Raw genomic sequence first — 24,745 nt, forward strand, 5'->3', positions numbered from 1 at the left:
ACTTTAAGAATTTGTTTTAAAGTTTAAAACACAGAGAAGTACCAGATTTTGAAAAAGATAAAAAGTGAATTTTGCATGATTTTGATATTTTTATAATTTATAACAGAATTTGAATAGAATTTTATGAGAATTGTACCAGATTTCGAGAACTTTTTTGGACTTTGACAACTTTGTTAGACTTTAAGAATATGGCCAGATTTGAAAAATGTAACTAGAGTTTGAGAAATTTGTTTTAGTTTGAGAATTTTGCTATGAATTTCTATGGTTTAAGTAGAATTTTAGAACTTTACTAGAGTTTTAAAATGTTTTTAGAGTTTTTGAGATTTTGTCTACAGATGGGGAATTTTACTAAAGTTGGAGAATTTAACTAGAATTTGAGCTTTGAATTTCAGAATGTTTCATCAGTCTGAGATCTTTATAACCTTTGAGAATTTCAGGAAGATTTTGCATTAGAGTTTGACAGTTTATTCGGTCTTTCAGAACTTTGCTTGAATTTGAACATTTTCATTGAATTTGCACAGACCCCTAGACTCACTCACACAGCTAGGAATACAGAAAAAGGTTCAAGATGTGCCTGCTGATTGCACCCCGAAGTGGTTGATTCAACAACTGCAATGCTAGTGTGTTGTCTATCTCTTTCTCTTTATCCTCTGTGTGATCAAATCAGCATGACAGAATACATAGCAATAGAGAAAGAGCTAATCACACATTCCCACAAAACTCATCATCTAACAGAATTTGATGTACTCGTCATTCTCATAGGTGGTTCCAACAAGGAGCAAACCCACACAACGGAGGACAAGACTGGCTTTACTCTGGTGGCTACTGGAGCAGGAACTACTCCCAGCTACCTGATATATACTAACCTCACACTTCCTCCAAGAAAGGGACTGCTGAAGAGAAACCATGCATGTTCACTATTAACTTCAGTTCATGCAGACTGTCAGGTGTTTATACAGCTACAAGCTGGATTTATGTTTACCACCATCTTAAAAACACTCAAGCATGAGGAGATGGATCATGGCAGTTATTCTTAAATATGCAGTGTGTGAGGTGAAGTTTGTTTGTCCAGAGACTTGCATTGCTAACTTTAAATCATTAATATCGATATTACAGAGTTTCAGTTTCAATAGATGTAGCGAGGATCCTTGTAAATATAAAAAGAAAACTACAGTAGGATATAGATGATTATCTGTCAAGACTTGAATTCGCTGAATGAAACAAACATAGTCTTCTGTAGGTGGTTAAAACGTACCTCATAATCTTTAGTAGCATCTTAAAATCTGTTGTGAATAAAAATAAATGTTATTGTAAGTTTATGAAAGTCTAGTTTTGCAGGCTACACTTAGTCCTTGGTTAAACAGATAAACAAATCAATGTTTATGTTCAATTGAGATTAAACAAAGCATTTCGTTTGTATAAATATTAGTTAATTAATTATATCTTACAGTCGGTTGTCTGTGGCTATTGAGAACCATTTTGGATGTAGAAACGGGGGAAAAGCGTGCTTAGATAGTCGACGGACCAATCAGATATCGTTTGGAATGTTTTTGTTGGGTTGTTGTATATTTACGAGTGAAATTCAAACATTTTACAACCAAACTACAGAATTTCAGAATAGTCAGCATTTCAACACTGAACACTCATCACAACAAAAAGAATCATTACCTAATGATAATTATATAGAACTACAAATTCACCTATTCATAAATTTCATGTTTCTCAGACACATAAAACCTAAAGCACAAATCTATTCAACTATGCAACCTTTTTGATTAGCTCTGTTGAATCGAATTTATTCTGAGAAATTGAATTGATTGCTTAGCTGCAGGTTCTTTTATGGCAGCGTAATATTTACAACAGGAAAAGAGTGACACCTAAAAATGACTGGGTTAAGTATAAAATATTTATTTTAGGTACTCCTTCTTTACAGGTCTGTCACAAATACCAACAAAACCCAATGTAAAGTGTGACACAACAGTAAACCCAGCAGAAGAGAACTGTAATGTATACATTTTTAACTGTATGATAAAATCTTGAATATGGGTAGAAAAGTAAAGAAAAGATGAATTTGTTTGTATATTGCTGCTAAATAAACACTAACGCTTCCCTAAACCGCTGACAATGTGTCCTCATTGTTTCAGGTTTTCAGCTCAGAGGTGGACAAATCCTCAGAGGTACTGCGTGTAGCTACATTGTACATTGGCTTAAGTGTTGCTGACTTTTTTCTACAGCACAAAAAGTCATGTACTCATTTATTTTTTTCATGCTAACTTTCTCACTATTACACGTTTATAACACCTTCTAGTCTAATCAGTTATGTTTCCAGGCAACGGAACATGGAACTGGATTCACAGACTGGAGGTTAGGAAGGAAGGGAGGGAGAAAAAAAGGTCCCACAAGCTTGCCACTGCTGGGCCCCCGAGCAAGGCCCTTAAATCTCAAATGCTCAGAGAGATAAGATGTAAGTGCAAATGAAAAGAGAAATGAAAGGAAGCAAGGAAGTGAGTGAGGGAGATGGTGGAGGAAGAAAGTGAGGGCGAGAGGGGATGGAAGAAGGAAGTAAGGGAGGAAAGAAGTGAGCGAGGACGGTGGTGGAGGAAGGGAGTGAGGAAGAAGGAAGGAAGGAAGGAAGGAAGGATAAAGTGAGGGAGGGATGGAACTTATTTTTGCACTAACTCTAAGCAGGCTTTCATGTGATTCGCACTGAGAAGAGGCTTCCGTCTAGACACTTTGCCAAAGCCCATATCCATATAGTGGATGCAATGTTGGTCTTCCTTCTGGAACAAAAAAGTACATTTTTACAGTTTATTGTCTCTTTTGTTTAGTATAATAATCAATTTACATTTACATAAGTACTTAAAATGTAATAATATAAGATTGTGAGATACTGAACATTGCATTGCAATAACATTGTGACTCTCCCCCTTTATCTCCATACATGTAGATAAATAAATTATGCTTTGTATTACTTTGTCCATCAGACACTTCCCGAGTCTGTTTCCCAATTTTTATTTTCATGATAAAAAATCTTAATTGCATGCCTGTTCCTTTCCTACAATGGCATTCAGTAATTATATCTATTAACGTTTAAGAATAAATTTGAATTAATCCTCTATAGATTCTAAACAAAATTAATTACAAATTAATTATGAATTAATAACTTATCTTCAGAATTAAAAAAAAAAAGCCTCAAGGCTTAATTTAATTAAATTAATGCAATTGGGTCTGTTGAGAAGCGTGTAAGAGTTAAACTGATAACGATACATTAAATCTGTACAAGTAAAAACACCTGTCGATGATGATGATGATGATGTTGTTGATGATGGTGTTGTTGATGATGATGATGGTGTTGTTGTTGATGATGATGATGATGATGATGATGATGAGGAGGAGGAGGAGGAGGAGGAGGCGGGGAAAAAGGAAGAAAAAATATGTAAACATTCTTAAAACATTATTCGTGGTGTTTGTTTAATTTGAAAATGAAAAACTTGAAACTTGTCTGAAGTTTAGGATTGGTTGCTGCTTTAGGATACAGCGGTTTTAATTTACCTTTACTGAGATTACTATACTTTAGTATATTTTTCTGACTCTATCCAGCTAAAAATATGAGTAAAACAGATAATTATACATCACCAAAAGCTCTTTATTAATTCATATTCATGACTGAACTCAATAAAATGGGCAAATGGTTCTTTTGTTATTTAATAATAATAATAATAATAATAATAATAATAATAATAATAATAATAATAATCTTTAGTGTTTGATTATCACAAACACTAAAGATTATTATTACTTATAACTTATTACGAGTATTATAACTTATTACGATTAACTAATGTGCTAATGCCTGCTTAAATGAACACTTGAGCATTCTGGTCCAGTCTCTGGCGCCCTCTGGTGGCAGATGGTATAGTCAAACAAGCTAAACGCTACATGGCTGTTGAAATGCACGATTCTGATTGGTCAGAATGTGACGATTACTTTTACAGCATCTTTGACAACTGTACAGTCTTTTATTTTAAACTTCACCGACATCCCATGACATAAAATGGGTTAAATAAAAAAACATATATTCTAACTTACCAAAAACAGCAACAAGAACAACAGAAACACAACATTCATCATCATCATCATCATCATCATCATCATCATCATCATCATCTCATCATCATCATCATCATCATCATCATTTTTGGCGAATTGTGGTATAAGTTACATGAAAGATTGCAAATGGAAAATAATAGAAAAACTCAATCTACACTTTAGGCTGCATCACATGACTACTTTGAAGATTATTTTTATATAACAGCAAAAAAGTTTAAAGTTTTACTTATTCTGTTGATGTATTATATGTCCTGCTTATAATAATAATAACAATAATAATAATAATAATAATAATAATAATAAAACAACAACAACAATAATAATAATAATAATAATAATCATCATCATAATAATAATTATAATTATAATAAAAAAAACAACAACAATAATAATAATAATAACAATAAAACAATAATAATAATTATAATTATAATAATAAAACAATAATAATAATATAATAATAATAACAATAATAAAAACATTAATAAAACAATAATAAAAATAATAATAATAAAACAACACCAACAACAATAATAATAATAATAATAATAATAATAATAATAAAATAATAAAACAATAATACTACTACTAATAATAACAACAATAATAATTGTTATTATTATTATTATTATTATTATTATTATTATTATTATTATTATTATTATTATTAATGGTGCTTGCAAAGTTTTGTTGTTGTTGTTGTTGTATTACATTGCTGATCCGAGGTCAGCTATAATTTGTAATATGTGTATAATGTGTATAATATGTCTATAATTTCTTACCTGTACATAAACAATTATTATTTTTATTTTTATTTTTATTATTATTATTATTATTATTATTATTATTATTATTATTAAATAAACCGATCTCAGATCAGTCTTAATCATTAAACTTCCGTCTGCACTCCAGCCAATAGGCGAACAGGTTGTTTGTTAGGCCACGCCCAGAAGACCAACCCCACTGTTTTGTAGTGTAAAGTGTAAACTCTACTCTAGGTGTCAACACCGAAACGCGGAAGCTGGAAGTCTTTATGGTTTCTTTAGTTTATTTCTTGTAACAATATTTACGATTTTTTTAAAAAAAAGAAATTAGCGAACCTATTTGTGGCGCCTTCTTCTGTTTACGTTTTTCTTTTACTTCCGGTGTGTTGTATAGGTTCCCTAATTGTGTGCAGTTCGCTGTCGGTTGCTACGAGCTCTGTGTTTGTTTAGTGGTCCAGATGAGTCTGATGGTCCGATAGTTTTAGGGGTAAATCATTTCTCTTTATTGCCCCTGTAGTGATTTATTTATTTATTTATTTATTTATTTTTGTGCGCGATGGCGGAGGCTGAAGAAGAGTTTCCTGAGCAGATCGATGATGCGGAACTTTCACTGCGGGGAATTAACATGTTGCTGAACAACGGATTTAAAGAGAGCACAGAGCTCTTCCACAGGTACAGGTGAGTGAGAGGTGAGGTCAAGTGAGGTGAGGTCAAGTGAGGTGAGGTCAAGTCTCCTCTACACAATAGTTATACAGATCAAGTCCTGAAGATTGTCCTGATGTAAATAAACTGATTAATAACGTAATAAAATTTAATCTTTTGTCTGTTCAACTTTCTCCAAAAATGAAGTTTCTTCTTCTTCTTCTTCTTCTTCTTCTTCTTCTTCTTCTTCTTCTTCTTATTATTATTATTATTATTATTATATTTTAAAACATTTTCTTTATGATTTTGGTGAAATGAAATAATGAATAATTCAAAACAAATTGTAATAATTAAAATAACTAAAAAGAAATCATTTTTTATTAAATAAAAATAATTCAAATAAATATTTGTTTAAATGAAAATGCTTGGTGTAAATCATGGCTTCTCACATAATAATAATAATAATAATAATAATAATAATAATAATAATAATAATAATAGTAGATGCAAATCTGTAATTCTTTTCATTAAAAATTACTAAGCTTATTTTTTTTGTTTTGATGCATTTCACAGTTAAACCACACTGTACATATAAAATACAATGAGATGATGTGTATCTACATGAAGTATAATGTGATGAAAGAATATGATGAGCTACTTATTTATTTATTTGTTTGTTTGTTTGTTTTTATTTTTTTGCTAGTACCAGATTGGTGCCATCCCTAATAATAATAATAATAATAATAATAATAATAATAATAATAATACAGATTCAAATTGTATTGGTCACATACACAGTACAGCATGCACTATTTTTTTATTTGTCTAATTTAATAAAAATAGAATAAGAATAAAGTTACAGTAAAATATGAATGACTTGTAAAATGAAGGGAAACAATATATAGAAAATCTATGTATAACTCTCTCTCTCTCTCTCTCTCTCTCTCTCTCTCTCTCTGTGTGTGTCTTTGTGTGTCTCTATCTATCTATCTATCTATCTATCTATCTATCTATCTAAAACTAAATCTTACTAAATCAAGCGTTGAACATCTATTATATGGATTCCAAAGAGTGTTTTTAGTCTAATTTAAATGTAATTTAATTCCATGTAATTCAGTCTAATTGTGAGTTTTCATGTAATCGGCCACTGTTGCATGATCAGAGTGGGTGTTAGTTGTGTGTTAGTGACAGCACGGCCGTATCCCAGCATGCAGTGGCTTTCTCAGTGCAGTAAATGAGCAAAGTGACATTTAAGTTTGCAGCAGGAAGCGTTTCACGCGGAGCAATTAACCAGGCCTCACAGTCAACAGTAAGATTGTCATCGTGTGTGTGTGCGTGTGTGCGTGTGTGCGTGTGTGCGTGTGTGCGTGTGTGTGTGTGTTAGAGTAGAGGAAGTGACTGACAATCTCCTACACTGAAGAGGACGGATTGACACTGTTCACTGTACATCATGACTATATCCAGAATAAACTCCTTACAGTATCCATATGCGTAGTGTGACACTTCTGAACTCACGTGCAGTTTTTCAGAGGAAGTTCCTGCGTTTGGAGTCTCTCTCTCTCTCTCTCTCTCTCTCTCTCTCTCTCTCTCTCTCTGTATCTTTTTTTTTGGTCAAATTCCCCATTGTGTCCATGTGAATGTTGGTTAAAACGTACTGCTTTATATTTTTAAATAGAAACCGTTTCCCATTTTCCCACCGATTCCTGATATAAAACAGCCCTTCTTATGTAAGACCATTGCATTGGTTTCTTTTTGTGCTGCAGGAATTACAGCCCTCTGATGAGCTTCGGCGCGGGTTTTGTCAGTTTTCTGGTAAGTCTACTTCCTTATTAAAACTGCTGTCAGGCTTGGTGTCATGTGATGCCGTGTTCTCGTAGTTCTCAAAATGAAGTCTCACTCAAACAAAGTCTGGGTCTAGTTTCGCTTCAGCACAGTGTTATCCAAATGTAAGGATTTGTAATAATCTAAACTGGAATCTAGTGACGACTTTAATGACATGCTCATGTAATACAGAAAATCTTAGTTAATAGTCTTTGTTTACTGACAGTTAGAATGTTTCCCTGATTGATTGGAGAAAGTTTCCGGACCCTTGACCTGCATGATCCGGTTCCGAACCCTTGATCCTGTACATCGTCGATATAGACGGAATAACATTCGTCACCCCAAATCCTTGTATAATCTTTGGGAAAACTCTTAAAGCATCGACGTAGAACTTTACTGTAAAGTGTTTTCCGACATTGGGATTTTCACACCCAATGTCGATGACATGAGATCGAACCTGATCGGGTCTGAACTGACAGGAAGTCTATATGAACTCAAATAATCACTCTTTACAACCGTGCTGAGGAGAAATGCATCAAACACATCAAACCTTGAGGTGGATGAGCGACAACCACAGAAGAACACTTCAGCTTCCACAAGAACAGGATCTGAGGCAAGTTTGGTTGAGCCACAGACTGAAAAAGACTGACCAGGTGATCTTTTTTCTTTTAATTTCAACGTCCTGGTCCTCTTAGCCGTCGGACTGGACTTGAACCTGACTCGTTGACGGTTGAGTATTTGAGTTACTGTAGACTTCCTGCTACAAATCTGTCCAGTTACATCTGTCTTATCATTGAGATGTTTTAATTCATTCTGATGTTTGATGTAAACATGAACTGAAGTTTGTGACCTGTATCTGTATGATTTACTATATGGTGCTTCTGCCACATGATTGGCTGATTAGATAACTATATAAATGAGCAGGTGTTCAGACGTTCCCGTTAAAGCGGATTGTGTTCGCGGGGGTTATTTTTTATAAGCCGACGATTTATAAAATTCCTTTCCAGAATGCTATGATGACGTTCGAAGAGGAGAAGATGCAGGTGGCGTGTGAGGACCTGCGAGCTACGGAAAGGATGTGCGAGAGTGACGGCGCCGGCGTGATCGAGACAATCAAGAACAAGTTCAAGAAGAATGTGAGTAATTCCGCCACTTCCTCGGAGTAAGAGGGGATGTGTTTTAAAGACGTAAAAAGCGTCCGTTTGTTATCGAGTCTCATGCGTTAAAGCGGTCTGAACGAGAATAGACAATTAATCTGTTGTCTCCGTGTATTGTCGCTGTAAGAGGAAAGCATTAGATCTGAATTTAGTACGGCAACTTTCACGCAACTCTCACACAACTCTCACACAGCAACAAGGCCGTTTAAAACAAACAAACAAACAAAGGAATTAAGAATAAATAAATATATCAACAGAGTATGCTGTGTGTGCCTTGAATACTGAAACGTATATTAAAGTTGTTATGGAGTGACTGTGAGGTTGATTGTTTTTTAATTATTAGTGTATATGAGGAGCTCTTTTCCAAAACGCTATAAATCCATTTTAATAGTTTTTATGAAAATGACTTTTCTTTACGTAGACCCACACATTTTGTTTATATTCAATTTATCCTGTTAAAATGGTCTGTTGGCTCAGTCTGAACATGTTAAACAATGATTGTTAAATGAAACAACAATTTTGTTAAATATATATTCAAAGTTTCTTTTTATTTTTTTCCAAAACGCTATAAATCCATCCTTTATTTTAAATTTGTTTTTTTTTTTTTTTTTTATTTATTTTTTTATAAAAAGAGACATAAACCAAAAAGAGAACATGCAACATATGACATCAGGGAAATAAATAACTTTATTAAGAATAGAAATAATCTCCTACACTCATTTTGAAGACTGCGCACAGACAAACATCTCTCGCCTCAGACCGCCGCCATGTTGGATTGCGTCGAACGCTCACCGAATTCTGATTGGTCGAGAGAGGACATATAGCGTTTAGGCAAAAAACAGGTTTGGCGCTTATCGCCGTTTGGAAAGGAACTGCATCTTGCAGTACGTTTTAAACAATGAAATATAGCGTTTTGGCATGAAACATTGATGGAGCAGTATATAGGTTCACAACACAGCAAAATGACATGACAAACTCGTTTTTTTTTTTATTTTGGCGTTTATCGCGTTTTGGAAAAGAGCTCTTCATATGATTATTTTATTATAAGTGTTTTATTCCACAGAAATCTGCCAGCTGGACCATTATTTTTTTTTATTTCATGAACAGTATAAAAAGACAGGCCAGACTTCATATCCAGTCATCCAAAATTCTCTGTCCTGAAAACTTTTTTGGGCTGGAAAACTCTGACACTGGAGACTCCTTCCCAAAAATGCTGAATCAACATCTGTACAGAAAGCTTTATAATATGGAGTGAGAGAATGTAAGTCACTAGGCTTTTATATGGTGTCAATCTGTTCAGCTCAGCTCCTACTGCTCTGTTTTAACATATAATATACCAGTGTGTTTACTGTACAGGTTTGAAAACTCTAAACTTTGTCTGCAAAAAATGAAATCTAAAAGCAGTTTATCGACGCACAAATGGCAGCACATCGTCTGATCAGAAAAGGTCTTCATGCAGCACGGCATTGATCTCCAGATCATTTGATTTTTGGGGAAGAGAGAATTCCCTTTGTTTCATCTTGTCCACACAGTGAACTGAGAGCAAAGTTGTTCACTGTGTGACTTCCAAAGAACGACTCTGAAGGCTCCTCTATAGGTTCCACTGAATGTTCCTCTATAGGTTCCACTGAAGGCTCCTCTATAGGTTCCACTGAAGGCTCCTCTATAGGTTCCACTGAATGTTCCTCTATAGGTTCCACTGAAGGCTCCTCTATAGGTTCCACTGAAGGCTCCTCTATAGGTTCCACTGAAGGTTCCTCTGTAGGTTCCACTGAAGGCTCCTCTATAGGTTTCACTGAAGGCTCCTCTATAGGTTCCACTGAAGGTTCCTCTGTAGGTTCCACTGAAGGCTCTTCTATAGGTTCCACTGAAGGTTCCTCTGTAGGTTCCACTGAAGGCTCCTCTATAGGTTCCACTGAAGGCTCCTCTATAGGTTCCACTGAATGTTCCTCTATAGGTTCCACTGAAGGCTCCTCTATAGGTTCCACTGAAGGCTCCTCTATAGGTTCCACTGAAGGCTCTTCTATAGGTTCCACTGAAGGTTCCTCTGTAGGTTCCACTGAAGGCTCCTCTATAGGTTCCACTGAAGGCTCCTCTATAGGTTCCACTGAAGGCTCCTCTATAGGTTCCACTGAAGGCTCCTCTATAGGTTCCACTGAAGGCTCCTCTATAGGTTCCACTGAAGGCTCCTCTATAGGTTCCACTGAAGGCTCCTCTATAGGTTCCACTGAAGGCTCCTCTATAGGTTCCACTGAAGGCTCCTCTATAGGTTCCACTGAAGGCTCCTCTATAGGTTCCACTGAAGGTTCCTCTGTAGGTTCCACTGAAGGCTCCTCTATAGGTTCCACTGAAGGTTCCTCTATAGGTTCCACTGAAGGCTCCTCTATAGGTTCCACTGAAGGCTCCTCTATAGGTTCCACTGAAGGCTCCTCTATAGGTTCCACTGAAGGCTCCTCTATAGGTTCCACTGAAGGCTCCTCTATAGGTTCCACTGAAGGCTCTTCTATAGGTTCCACTGAAGGCTCCTCTATAGGTTCCACTGAAGGCTCCTCTATAGGTTCCACTGAAGGCTCCTCTATAGGTTCCACTGAAGGTTCTTTCTCTGTAACTTTCATAGAATTCTTGTTGGAGCCAGACATCTCTGTATCCACTCATTCCCAAAAGAAACACACACACAGATATACACTTAAAACAGAGTTTTCTCTCGAGTCAGGAATAAAAGTGAAAGTATTTTTATATACAAAGCTCTTCTGTGTAATATCACCTCATGTTACCTGCAGCTATGTGACAGACCTTCATTCCAGAACAGACATGGATTGTTCTGACAGAACACAAGTTTGTCATCTTATCCTTGGGAGGATCTTCCATAATGCCTGTAGTTTTAGGCTCCTGTAGCCTTAAAGCTCGAGTTTTTAGTTGTCTTCATTGGGACCCAGGGGAATGTTCTCACAAGACCAGAATGGCCAACATGTGGGCACCAATATTTAAAAAAAAAAACACACACACACACCTGATTACACTAAAGTTGGATAATTAAAAACATTTTTTTTTTCACCTTCTTTGGATAAAGAAGGGTTTTGTTAACTTTATTTATTTATTTATTTATTTATTTATTTATTTAGATTTTCAAAGCCACTCCTAATAGAGCGACAGAACAAGGAATTGGATGCACTTTAAAGAACTATAACTGAGCGAAATATCCGTGTGCTTTCATTTTTTAAATAGTCACTTCTGCTTTCTTGCTAAGTTGTGAAATTCCCTCCAGAATACACCCTTCTGTTTTCCAGCATGCGGAGGGTCGGAGGTCAGAGATGACCGTCATCGAGCGTCTTCAGAGGCTCATCATCATGGCTGACTGTCAGGTTTATCTTTCTATGCTGTCCTTCGTCAGACAGGAGCTCTCAGGTTTGTGCTGTTTTTTTTTTTTGGTTTTTTTTTTTTTACATATTTTTAACTGAGATTTTAAAAGGCATATTAAAGCATCATTTGTTTTAACAGATTAATAGTACAAAACTTTTTGTCCTGTTTGCACAGGATACATTAAAGCAGGCTGGATCCTCCGTAAGGCCTGGAAAATGTACAATAAGTGCTACAACGAGATCACCCGCTTGCAGGAAGTGTGCCAGAGGAGGAACTCGGCACCACAGGGGGCACTTTCTTTTGATCAAACCAGTCAGAATCATAATGTCTCGATGCACGATCCCACAGCAGTCTGCTCCAGTGAACCTGAACCCAGTCCAGATCACTGTTCACCGGCTCCTGTCTCACATGATCCCAATAAGCTTAACAACGGCCACAAAGCTTCCTCATGTCGGCCCAAGCACGTTCCGAAATCTCAGCCCCGGCTCGATTACAGCGTGACCGCAGAGTCCCTGAGTCGACTCAAAGGTTCGGTCAGCTTCGGCTACGGCCTGTTCCACCTCTGCATCTCTATGGTGCCTCCTCACCTCCTAAGGATCATTAACCTGCTGGGATTCCCCGGCTCACGACAGGAGGGGCTTGACGCCCTTACATACTCTAGCGAAAGTAAGGACATGAAGGCCCCTCTCTCTACGTGAGTACGTGTACAGAAACATGCCAGAACAACGTGGCACAATTTCATTGCAGAGAAATGTGTACGGTCAGTAACTGAGTAGCCGTATCTCATTCACACCTAGATGAAATTTGCTGTCATGATTTTGCCCATACACACATGCATACATGTATGCAAAGGTGATGGTGTGGGGCAGGTGGGTCTGAAGCCATTTTAGAACTGATATGTGATATGTGTGTAACAGTGATTGTGATCTGTGTGTGTCTCAGACTGGCCCTGTTGTGGTACCACACGGTCGTGCAGCCCTTCTTTGCCCTCGACGGCTCTGAAACAGAAGCCGGACTTCAGGCTGCGAAAGCCATACTTCAGAAGAAGGAAGCTGAATATCCAGACTCCTCACTCTTCATCTTCTTTAAAGGACGAGTGCTGCGGCTCGAGGTGAGATAATATCCAAGCACCCTGATCCGTAAGTTTTACGGCCGTTGTTGGGTTTGCGTTCTCTAATCGGTTTTGTGCACCATTCTGTCCAGTGTGAGATCAGCAGGGCTTTAATATGCTTTAACAATGCCTTGGAGCTTTCTTCAGAACAAAGGGAAATCCAGCACATCTGTCTCTACGAGATCGGTAAGCCACTCTGTACCTCTACAGCTCAAACACATGATTACACAATTCTTTTTTTTTTCATGTTTCTGCAGAGTGAGTGAGTGAGTGACTGATCGACCGAATGAATGAGTGACTTACAGAGTTACTAATTATCTGATAGTCTGATTGACATTCTAAACCGTTCAAATCAACTGCTGACTTACTGACTGACATCTTGAATGATCGAATTAAGGACTAACTTTGTGCAAGGATCCACTGACTCACTCACTCACTCACAAGATGGACTGTCTTGCGTTCTACACTGTTTTAAAAGGACCAAAAGACAAAGTGACTGACTTACAAACTGACTTAAAGGTGCGGTGCATGATGTTTGAAATCCAATGTTGACATTTGAAATCACCAAAACAAACACGCCCCTAACCCAAATGGGTCCCACCCCTGTTTTGATAGCTCCGCCCCCACACCCATACGTAACCCAGGCAACTATTATGGCGGAACCTGTTTTGGCGGCTGGCCGAGGGGGTATTTTTATCAGTAAATGAACACAATGAGTAATACTATGGTAATACAAATGTGTATTTGTAGTACTGTGTGTTGTACCGCGAAAGGTTTATTTCCGTTTCACACGGAAGACGACGTTTAACACCTAGAACCCGAGGCAGAGGTAACGGCAGGTATCCGCCATGTCAGTGTTTCAATCGCTTTCGGCTAATGTCAGACATGCGCACTGAACACTCTCTCCGCCGCATATTGACAAGACACGCCCCTTTCTGCTCATTGGCTACACGTTTGTTTTGTTTGTCGGCCCGACTCGGTTTTCTGAAGCATTTTTCAAACATTGTGCACCGCACCTTTAAGGACTGACTTTCTATATTGCTTTAACATTGCAAGTGACTTCTGACTAACTGCCTGCCTGCCTGCCTGATTTGAGGACTGACATACTACTGACTGAATGATGGACTGACTTAAAGTGCTTTAAAAAAGTACAAGTACTGACTTACTGCCTAGCTGACTCACTCACTCACTGAATCACTGAATAGCTGATTGGTTTGCGAGATGTACTGACATACATTTTAACTGACAGACCTACTGACTGAATTATTGGCTGAAGTAACAAATAACTTACGGGCTGACTTACTGATTTATTGACCATCTGACAGAATTACTGATTATTTGACTGACTCACAGTATGACACAGTAACTGACTGACTGACTTACTAGTTTACTGACCGGCTTACTGACTGACTGATTGACTGACTCAGTGATGTACTGACTGACTTTCTAATTTACAGAGAGGCAGATTGACTCAATGACTTATTGATGTATTTACTGACTGACTTACTGACTTACAGAATAACTGACTTAGTGACTTACTGTCTAATTAACATAGAGATTGACTGACTTTGCGTCTTATTGAGCGACTGTCTAATTTATAAACGGATAGACTGACTGACTTTCTGACTGACCGCCCGGCTGATTTACAGATTTAACGACTGACCGATCGATCGACTGACCAACGTGACCTACTGACTGACTTTCTATTTCGTTTGAAAAGTGCAGTTAGTTACCGATTTCTGAAAACAACTGACCGAGCCCTTTCAGAGCTCTGAGGTTTACACAGTGCTGATGCGTTGCAGGTTGGTGCAGTATGATCGAACTGAGTTTCTCTGAAGCGTACAAAGCGTTCGAGCGTCTGAGGACGGAGTCACGCTGGTCCCAGTGCTACTACTCCTACCTCACTGGAGGTAACGAGTCTCTAAATAATAAACAGAAACCTCAACAACAGGGACGAGAGAGTTAATGAGAGAGTTTACAACACATTATAATGTTTGTGATGTTTCTGAGCGTGTTTATATATATTTCAGTGTGTCAGGGAGCTGCAGGAGATCTGGACGGAGCTTGTAGCGTACTGAAAGATGTGGCTCGGCTTTTAAAGAGGAAACACAATCAGATTGAGCAGTTTTCCATGAGGAAGGTAAGTGTAACATGGGGGGTTCAATTCCTGTTGAAAAGATCGTAAGTCATACAGAAAACATGGTCAGTAAAATGTGTGTGTGTGTGTGTGTGTGTGTGAGACTAGGCTGAGGATTTGATTAAGCCCAGGCCTACAAAAGAGCGATGTACAATGGCTTCCATTGAGGTTCTGTACCTTTGGAAAGCTCTTGCTAACTGCTCCAGTGCCAAGCTGCAGCTCATGATTGAAGGTTAATCTCACAATACAAAGAAGAAAAAAAAAATAAATTTATGTCATACAAGTCATTTCTACTTTCTACTAACGTACATGGAAATGCTGAATTTCACTGTTCATTGTTCATGCCTCAGTTCTTCAGCAGATGGGAGGTTCGTCGTATTGTGGACTGAAACCGCTCCTGCTGGGGGCCGTGCACAAAAGTCTGGGAGACAACGCAAACGCAATACAGGTACAAAACACTGACAAATCCATGTTAATGTCTGACATACAGTGCGCATATCTGACATAAGACACGTCGCTTTGCGTCTGTTTTTTTTTGTTTTGTTTTGGGTTTTTTTTGAAACACAAATGTACAGTGTAAATGTTTGTTTTTCTTTGCTGCAGTGTTTTCAGATGGCTTTTAACGACGAAGAAGGGCGTGTCAGTAACTCGTACGTGCAGCCGTATTCGCTCTATGAGCTGGGATGTGTACTCGTGGAAAATCCTGAGGCAAGTTCATGCATGCGTGCGAGAGTGCATGCGAGCGCTTGTGTACGCGAGCGTGTGCGCGCGAGCGTGTGTATTTGTATTTAGACTGATCTCACAATGCATTTTCTAAAGCTCACAGTATTTTTCTGCATCAACAGCTAAAATATTGTGTATTTTAAGGTGCAGATATTTAATCTGACTGGAGATTAACATTGTAGTTTATTTTGCTTTTCAGACTACAGCCAAAGGAAGAGCTCTGCTTCTTCAAGCCAAGGTATATTAGATCGAAGTCATTTCATTTCCCTGATCATTTCATTAGAATTACTATAATAATAATAACAGTAATACTGAAGTCCTGAGAGACCGTGCATTAGTATATTTCTTTCTCCGGGTTTTATCGTCATCACGACTTGAATGCAGTTTAGCGGGTTTCTCATGACGTAATCGTATCTCTGGAGAAATCTAGTTGGCGGCTTATCGTCGTCTTTTCTCTAAGGGTTATGAATAAATAAAATAAATAAATAAATATGGGGATAAACGCAGCTATGCCCTAGAACAGGGGTCGGCAACCTTAAACACTCAAAGAGCCATTTGGACCAGTTTCCCACAGAAAAAAAAAAAAAACACAGGGAGCCACAAAACCCTTTTGACATCTAAAATGAAGATAACACTGAATATATCTTTTTTTACCTTTATGGAAAGTATAGAAAAAACTGTAGTGTGTTGCATTTATGAAAGCAATGAACTGCTACAGAGTAAACGAAATTTTATTTCTGCAAGCAAACAAAAATATTTTGAATAGTTTGAACTAACCTTAACAAAAAAGACGCTGGGTCGAAGGTTACTTTCAGATAAAATGTTCAGTGTCTAATTGAGTCCTCTTTGTATTCATGACCAGGGCTCTCAAGTTTTAAAGACAGGCAAGCATCACCCCACCCCCACCCCCGCAACCCCAATTTTTTTCATTGGATGTTGCGTTATATCTTTCCCAGATATGCTATTTTCTGATTGGCTATTGTGTAGACTCTTTAGACTCTTTTTTTTGATTGGCTGATAAGTGTCAGGCTCGACTAAGAACTGAGACGCGCTTGATTCCTGCCCGGTTCCATAGAGACAGCGGTGCGGACTGATACATTTTGGGCGCTGCGGCATATTAAATATATGATAAATAGTCAAAAAGTTTTTCTGTGTGAGAAATACGATGTGTGGCGGGAGAGTGTGACAAAAGACCCAAATGTGTGACTGTCACTCTCAAGGCGTGACACTTGACAGCCTGCATGGCATCAAATTTTTAACTTGTCGGCTGCAGCAAACCAAAACTGCGTCTGTTTCTGGGTCAGATTTCGCAAGTCAGCAGTTATGACGCATATTTTGAGCGACAAATAAATTAAACACGGTTTATTTTAATGTTACAAGAGCGTCATAGAATCTTAGGATTTAGAATTACATTTTTTTTAAAAACTAACTAACTAAAATAAAAGAAATTGAAAATAAGTATTTTCCGAATCTACAGGGAGCCGCAGCAGAGGGATTAAAGAGCCACTTGCGGCTCCGGAGCCACGGGTTGCCGACCCCTGGTCTAGTGTAACATTAGGCCATTTTAGATCAGATGTATTCAGACTGTGGCGCTCCCCCTAGTGGAATTCTGACAGAATATCAGTTGGAGAGCAGGAAAAATGGGAATACCAAAAAACTATGGAGCGTTTCAGGAGCTCTATAATGAATATACTGAGTATAATGTTTTACTCTGTGACTTAACTGTAATTAAATAAGTACAGGTTTCACATCAGCGACTTTATTAGGAATGTCAACGGAAACATTGGGACAAAAATATTTAAAAAATATATTTTTTATTTATTTGTTTGCTTAAATGTCATTTAAATTCTTTTTTTCATGTATTTATTTTCTTTGCTTGTTTGTTTTATTTTTAAAGTACTCTAATTCAACACCAAAGGCGACTCTTAACAGATCAAACCCATTATAAACAGATTGTGTGAATGTTAAACATGATTAGAGAGTGAATTATTATTTAGAATTCAATACATTTAATATCCTGATGAATAAGTTTATGGGTTTTGCCCTGGAGGAATATTATGATCTTTAGGAATAAACTGATCCAGCATCCCGTGTTGTTCTGCAGGAGGACTTCTCAGCGTACGATTTTGAGAACAGGCTCCACGTCCGAATCCACTCGGCTTTAGCTTCGTTCGCAGCGACGACTCCACAGTAACGCGTTCCTCTAAAGGAAACCTTCCCTCTCAGACCAACAGGAACGAGGAAGAACGTTAGGAGCGCAGCCTCAGACTAGTACCATTCATCGTGGACTGGTCATGGGTTGTTTTTTTTTTTTTCCCCTTCCTAAGCGCACCTTATATTTTTATGTTCGATGAGAAACAGGAAACGGTCAGTTTCACATTGTGAAATATTCCATCAGGAAGATAAGTTACAGCTGAGTTACATTTTGGAGCACATGATTTATGACTTTTGGTATGAGGTATGTTTACACTAGTGCCTGTGAAATTCTCAAAAGCAGTACTAATTTAGTTCAGGCAGTTTACAAATATAGGTTTAAAATGTGAATTATTATTTATTTTTTATTTTTTTTTGGGCTCTCTTGTGGTATAGTGGTCAGTAATGTGATGCCTGGTCATGCATGTGGGTTTAAAGCATTGCACATCACAAAAAAGTTGCCAAATATTAACCGATTGCACCTCGTAAAATGTGGGTTGTTTAAAAAAATTAAAAATTCACTCATGCAGCTAGCAACAAGGGCAGCTAAATTGTTTTTTTTTGTTTTGTTTTGTTTTATTTTGTTTTTGTTTTCATACCAAAGCCTAAAAAGTAAAGTGTCTTCATTGAGATCCTGATATTATTTGATGGACCGTCCTGAAAATCCTGAAATATTTCTTCTTCTACGAACAAATTCGAAAGGTGTTTGAAGAAAGAAATTTCATTTCATTAGGACCTTTAAGTTTTCTGGTACGTCGTAAGTTCGTATCGTCTGTATAGAAAGCTTTAAGGTCATTTCTTGGTTAAAATGAGCAGGTTACTAGACGAGCGCTTAGTTACTCAGATTGTAATTATACTGAAAAAGTTTACCGTAAATAACATCGGATGTGTTTAAACACTGTATCTAAGTAACGATACAGCGCTGTGGTTACAAACATGCCGACTGTAACAAGCAGGTTATTACATAACAAATAACTTTTTACAGGGTTTTTTTTTTTTCGAATTAGAAATGATGTTTATTTTTACACTTCCAAAGAATTCTCTGTGCCATGTCCTTATTCTACCTATTGTACAAAGCGGAGTACCGGACTGTTACCCAGTTATTGTACTGTTCAATGGTGTAATATTCTAAATGGTTTGTTTTGTGTTCTGAGCAAACAGGAAAAAAAAAAATCATGTTAACTGGATAAATGGTGAACTACAGTATTAGTATAAAGTGCACAGTTACAGTATATTCTGTTCACATGAAAAGATTAAACCTGGTGGATGCAGCTATAAAAATAGTTTTTGGTTTCTCCATGTTCTGCAGAAACACGTACTTTATTATATCAGTCAGTGCTGTTCTTGACTTCCTGTTTGGGGGAAAATAAACAATTTACATGTTGAGGAAAGTTGTGGTTTATTGAACACCTTCGAACTACTCTTGTGTCGGTCAGCTTTGTGCTGTAATGAACCCTGACCTATCAATCAGTTCCTCACGAGCTCTTGGTGGTTTAATTCCACTCGACTACAAACTGTTGTAGAAAGGATATTATTTACATTGACATTATTTCCTGTCCAGTGTCACCAAAATGAGGTTGAGGTTCCTTTCTGAGTCTGGTTATTCTCAAGGTTTCTCCCTCATATCATCTCAGGGAATTTTTCCTCACCACCGTTACCTCAGTCTTGATCATTAGGGATCATTTCTAGAAATATAATCATAACATTAAACTTTAAAATTTGTATTTTGTTTCTATACTAATGTAAAGCTGCTTAGAGACAATGTGGATTGCTTAAAGCCCCAGTACAAAGAATATCTATAGCCATACACTCAAAGAAATTGCTGTAGATCTGATCAACCGCATACAATCACACTGATACTAATAAGTCAAACGCTTTAGATAATCTTTATTAAAAAGAATTTGAAAGTATTAAATGGCCGGGAGGGGGGCACGGTGGCTTAGTGGTTAGCATGTTCGCCTCACACCTCCAGGGTTGGGGGTTCGATTCCCGCCTCCGCCTTGTGTGTGTGGAGTTTGCATGTTCTCCCCGTGCCTCGGGGGTTTCCTCCGGGTACTCCGGTTTCCTCCCCCGGCCCAAAGACATGCATGGTAGGTTGATTGGCATCTCTGGAAAATTGTCCATAGTGTGTGAGTGAATGAGTGTGTGTGTGTGTGCCCTGCGATGGGTTGGCACTCCGTCCAGGGTGTATCCTGCCTTGATGCCCGATGACGCCTGAGATAGGCACAGGCTCCCCGTGACCCGAGGTAGTTCGGATAAGCGGTAGAAGATGAGTGAATGAGTGAGTAAATGGCCGGTATAGAAACCGGTAGAGAAACCGGTGCTGAAGTACAGAACTGTGTGAGGAAAAATTCCTTTAATTCTACACAAATGACAAGCATCACCACGATTAATACAAAAAAAAAAAATTTAAATAAATGGTCCGTTATTTTATCCAAGAAGTTTTTACACCAGATTTGATGATACAATACAGTTCAGAGAAATGTAAATCAGCTGGTAAACATTACAATGGTCAAAAGTTACAGTACAATGCAGACATTTCACTTAATAAAATTAAATATTACGTGTTGTTTTTAAATAATTGTGTGCAAACAAGACCAGCTAGTAAATAAATAGCCAGTATTACGCTTCAGGTCCATACTGAAAGAAAATCACCCAATTAGTAGATACAGTACAGCTAGTGTCTTTACTAGTATGTGACTTTTGTATCTAACAGTGAACACAATGCTATTGGATAGGGGACTAGAAAAGGAAAACAGGAAACACTGACATTTCAGTCATGAGTTCTGATCTTACACTTATACATATAATCTTAAAGCACTGGAAATGACTTCACTGTGGAGACGGCGCTCTCAGATTAGCTGGACACTCTCGCATGTTTACAGGCCCGAATACAGTGGAGAGCTTCTCAAACACCACGACGTCCCTGTTAAAGACCATGTTTTTGAGACATCCAGCGTAGGATTCTGTAACAGGGAGGAACGGGAACCTTCTGCGATCTGCAAAACAGAAAAAATAACAACAATGTATTGTAGCTTAACGTTAAAACCGTTCATATGGTGACATGACAACCGCGTAACCCTTTATGTCAGTGACACAAATCAACATTCTCAGCATTCTACCAGTGCAAGTGTTAAACCTAACTAAATACATACATACTTACTGTTAAAGTGCTCCTGGAAATAAATGTGTTGATTTTACTAATAAAACATTGTTTCATTGAAACTAGCAATGCATGTGTTGATTCAAACAATTTATCTATTAAAATAAACTAAAGAAAAACGCAACAACAGAACAAAGTGCTCATGAAAAATATTTATACAACAGAATAATTAAAGCAACACATTACTAATGAATAGTGTTTTTATAGAAACTACCAAGTGAACCAGTTATTATTATTATTATTATTATTATTATTATTATTATTATTATTATTATTAAAGTGCGCCTATAAAATACATTGTGATATTTCTAATAAAATCATTACTTTTGATTGAAATAAATAAAAAATAAAATAATTACAATTTTTTAAAATAATAATAATAATAATAATCTTTAAGAAAGACAGAAAATGATGAACCAATTTGTTTATATTTATATTTACAGATACACATGAAAAGTGCTGATGAGAATACTCTCTCACTCTCTCACTCTCTCATTCACTCATCTTCTACCGCTTATCCGAACTACCTCGGGTCACGGGGAGCCTGTGCCTATCTCAGGCGTCATCGGGCATCAAGGCAGGATACACCCTGGACGGAGTGCCAACCCATCGCAGGGCACACACACACACACACTCTCATTCACTCACGCAATCACACACTACGGACAATTTTCCAGAGATGCCAATCAACCCACCATGCATGTCTTTGGACCGGGGGAGGAAACCGGAGTACCCGGAGGAAACCCCCGAGGCACGGGGAGAACATGCAAACTCCACACACACAAGGTGGAGGCGGGAATCGAACCCCCAACCCTGGAGGTGTGAGACGAACGTGCTAACCACTAAGCCACCGTGCCCCCGTCTGATGAGAATAATTTTAGTTATATTATTAATAAACATTATTTTATAGAAACTACCAACGTAAGTGTTAGATACTTAACAGATACTTACTTAATGTAATTATGATGGATAAGGGCATCTCCACAATGCCATAAATGTAAATAAATCCATGAAACAAACTTTTCTGGATTTTGACTATTACCAGCTTTTACTAATAAGTATTAATCAGTTGAATACAGTTACCTGGAACACCGCCAACATAAACAGGGAATCTGTCCTGCGTAGGAGAAGAGGAGCCGGGGCCGATCGTATACTTGCCCTCTGTGTCCACGTGCATCTCTACCACATTGTTCTGCTGGATAACTAACAAAGGAGAATAATTTCATCATCACTGAAATCCAAAAACATAAAAAATTGGGTCTAATTTAAGACTATATATATAGTATCAGGTGGAACGACTTGTACTTACCTGCTATTCTGTGGAACGTGCCGTCACACAGAGTCTGCTTGGGCTGAACAGACACACTGAATCCTCCTCCTCCGTTATTCACCTGAGCCACCACCTGCAAGCCAAAGATCAGTGCTGTTCACTCTGCAACATTCATCCTTGTCTTATCTTTTCCTCCTTTCCTAATATCTCTACAGTCCTACATGCTTGAGGAGGTGTTGTTCCTTCAGAATGCTGGAGGAATATGATCAGTTTCTACACTGTCACTACACGGCTATTTTATCGTCCATGCAGGTCATACTGTATGTAGGTGGACAGTTACTCCATTCATCAGTGGTAAGGATCCAGTAACAGGGTCATGTTCACCCAAGGCTCACTGATGCATGTAGGGAACAAAGACTAGCCTGTCAGGTCTGATCCCACAGTATAAATAAGATCAGAAGCTTGCGAAGAGGGACTGCACATCCAAAAACCCCAGAAATGTTAGGGTACAGGTGCTGGGAAAGAAATAATCAACGAAAAAAAAAACAGAAGACGCCCGAACACTGATAAACTGCTCTAAAAAATGTTTTAATGGTGCAACGTTTCGACCATCAGGTCTCCATCAGGCACAATATAAGAATGTGATCATCTCACCTCTATAAATAGGAAACAAGTGTATTCCTTAATTACACTCACTTTCAAAATAAGGCACACTATACACAAAGCATTAAACAACTCACATGTTGCAAAGGCATTAAATAAACACAAAAAAAAAAATACAAAATAAAATAAATAAAAAATATACAGTTCATATCAACAATACAAAGATCTATAAAAATGGTTTAATGTCAAACTCATCATTGAGCCCTAGTGGTGACAAAGTACAGTATTCAAAGTATAAATCCAATAACACTCTCTTTGCTATAATTTTCTCTCATAATCACCTCCTCTTGAGGGCTTTTTTACTTTCTCAATACCAATATATTGTAAAGCGCTGATACAATATATTGGTATTGAGAAAGTAAAAAAGTGTTTTTTGTGTTTATTTAATGCCTCAAGGTCAAGGTATTGTGCCTGATGAAGACCTGATGGTCGAAAGGTTGCACCATTAAAAAATTTTTTGGAGCAGTTTATCAGTGTGTGGGCTTCTTCTGTTGTTTTTCCCACAGAATAAACACACAGAGCATCACAGCTTGCTGTATATGAAGCTTTGTAGCTGCAGACCAGTCAGACTGCCCATGCTGACTTCTGTATACCACTAAAAGCTCCTACAATGGGCATGCGAGCATCGGAACTTGACCTTGGAGCAATGGAAGAAGGTGGCCCGGGCTGATGAATCACATTATTTACATCATGTGAAAGGCTGTGTGTGTGTGTGTGTGTGTGTGTGTGTGTGTGTGTCAGGTACCTGAGGAAGATATGGCACCAGGATGCACAGTGAAAACATTTGAGTCCTGGCATTGATGTGGATGTTACTTTAACGTTATTGCATACCAAGTACACCACTTCATGGTAACATTACGCCTAAAGGCAGAAAGGCAGTGGCTACATTTTTCAGGATCCCTGAAAGTGTCACACTGTAAAAACTGTTCAGGGATGGATTGAGGAACATGATGTTGACTTGAACTCTTAATCCCGCAGATCTCAATCTGATGGTGCGTTTGTGGGATGCGCTGGAAAAACAAGTCTGATCCATAGAGGCTCCACCTCACAATTTCCAGGACTTAAAGTTTCCGCTGATAGTGTTTTGGTGCTTGATACCACAGCACACCTTCAGAGGTCTTGTTGTGTCTATGCTTTTGGTACATCCACACAATATTAAGCAGGAGGTTTGTTATGGTTGATCAGTTTTTATTGAAAGTTTACTTCATAAATGATCCAATGTGTTTAGATAAGCGCTAGTGTCAGTCCCAGGAACTCCACCTCCCAGAACTCACTGCGGCCTACAAACATGAACGCCCCAGACGACAATTCCCAGAAACCACAGCAGTTCACAATCACCGGATTAAATCTTTATTAAAACTCTTTAATTGCTAAAGAATATTTAACAAAGGAACTAAACACTGGAACAGAGTGGTGTAAAGCCCTGACATTTGCAGGGATGACATAGGGACAGTTATGTCCACATCTGAGTATAAAATGAAAGACAGATCTCACCTCTCCTTTCCTCATGAACACGGTGAGATGATGGTCGAGGTTTCCGACATGCAGCAGGAGGCCGCTCTGATTACTGGGACGCAACTCGAACACGAGTTCAAACTTCTGTCTCACTACAAATGATTCATCTACACAAA

General features: G+C 37.9%; 3 protein-coding genes across 5 annotated transcripts in view; 2 read left to right on the forward strand and 1 right to left on the reverse strand.

Moving 5' to 3' along the window:
• Nucleotides 1–2,213, forward strand: part of LOC132848963 (oxysterol-binding protein-related protein 2) — a 47,942-nt gene extending 45,729 nt beyond the window's left edge. Inside the window, 1 exon segment of the mRNA XM_060875083.1 lies at nt 763–2,213. Within this exon segment, the coding sequence (XP_060731066.1) occupies nt 763–865 (103 nt within the window). The 3' untranslated portion in view covers nt 866–2,213.
• Nucleotides 2,214–5,077: 2,864 nt separating this feature from the next.
• Nucleotides 5,078–19,409, forward strand: LOC132848962 (tetratricopeptide repeat protein 39C-like). Its single transcript, XM_060875082.1, has 14 exons — nt 5,078–5,552; nt 7,280–7,328; nt 8,345–8,473; nt 11,782–11,899; nt 12,029–12,548; nt 12,797–12,965; nt 13,058–13,151; nt 14,768–14,875; nt 14,996–15,105; nt 15,211–15,334; nt 15,453–15,550; nt 15,706–15,810; nt 16,025–16,063; nt 17,930–19,409. The coding sequence occupies exons 1-14, from the start codon at nt 5,431–5,433 to the stop codon at nt 18,017–18,019; spliced, it is 1,875 nt and encodes a 624-aa protein (XP_060731065.1). The 5' UTR covers nt 5,078–5,430; the 3' UTR covers nt 18,020–19,409.
• Nucleotides 19,410–20,419: 1,010 nt separating this feature from the next.
• si:ch211-241e1.3 (laminin subunit alpha-3) overlaps nt 20,420–24,745 on the reverse strand; it is a 112,965-nt gene continuing 108,639 nt past the window's right edge. For all 3 annotated transcript variants that reach the window (XM_060875086.1, XM_060875085.1, XM_060875084.1), the window contains exons 74-77: nt 24,609–24,736; nt 22,491–22,584; nt 22,265–22,384; nt 20,420–21,017 (exon numbers count right to left, since the gene is read on the reverse strand). In XM_060875086.1, coding sequence (XP_060731069.1) covers nt 20,851–21,017; nt 22,265–22,384; nt 22,491–22,584; nt 24,609–24,736 — 509 coding nt within the window. In that variant the 3' untranslated portion in view covers nt 20,420–20,850. The remainder of the gene's footprint in view (nt 21,018–22,264; nt 22,385–22,490; nt 22,585–24,608; nt 24,737–24,745) is intronic.

The sequence above is a fragment of the Tachysurus vachellii genome, chromosome 7 (genome assembly GCF_030014155.1).
Source record: "Tachysurus vachellii isolate PV-2020 chromosome 7, HZAU_Pvac_v1, whole genome shotgun sequence".
NCBI lineage: Eukaryota > Metazoa > Chordata > Actinopteri > Siluriformes > Bagridae > Tachysurus > Tachysurus vachellii.

What these genes read in the sequence shown, in the direction of transcription:
- LOC132848962 (XM_060875082.1), top strand. Translation starts at nt 5,431, where the DNA reads ATGGCGGAGGCTGAAGAAGAGTTTCCTGAGCAGATCGATGATGCGGAA. An exon ending in CATCTGTCTCTACGAGATCG is followed by an intron (nt 13,152 to 14,767) that starts GTAAGCCACTCT and finishes GATGCGTTGCAG; the next exon opens with GTTGGTGCAGTATGATCGAA. An exon ending in GCTGCAGCTCATGATTGAAG is followed by an intron (nt 15,335 to 15,452) that starts GTTAATCTCACA and finishes TTCATGCCTCAG; the next exon opens with TTCTTCAGCAGATGGGAGGT.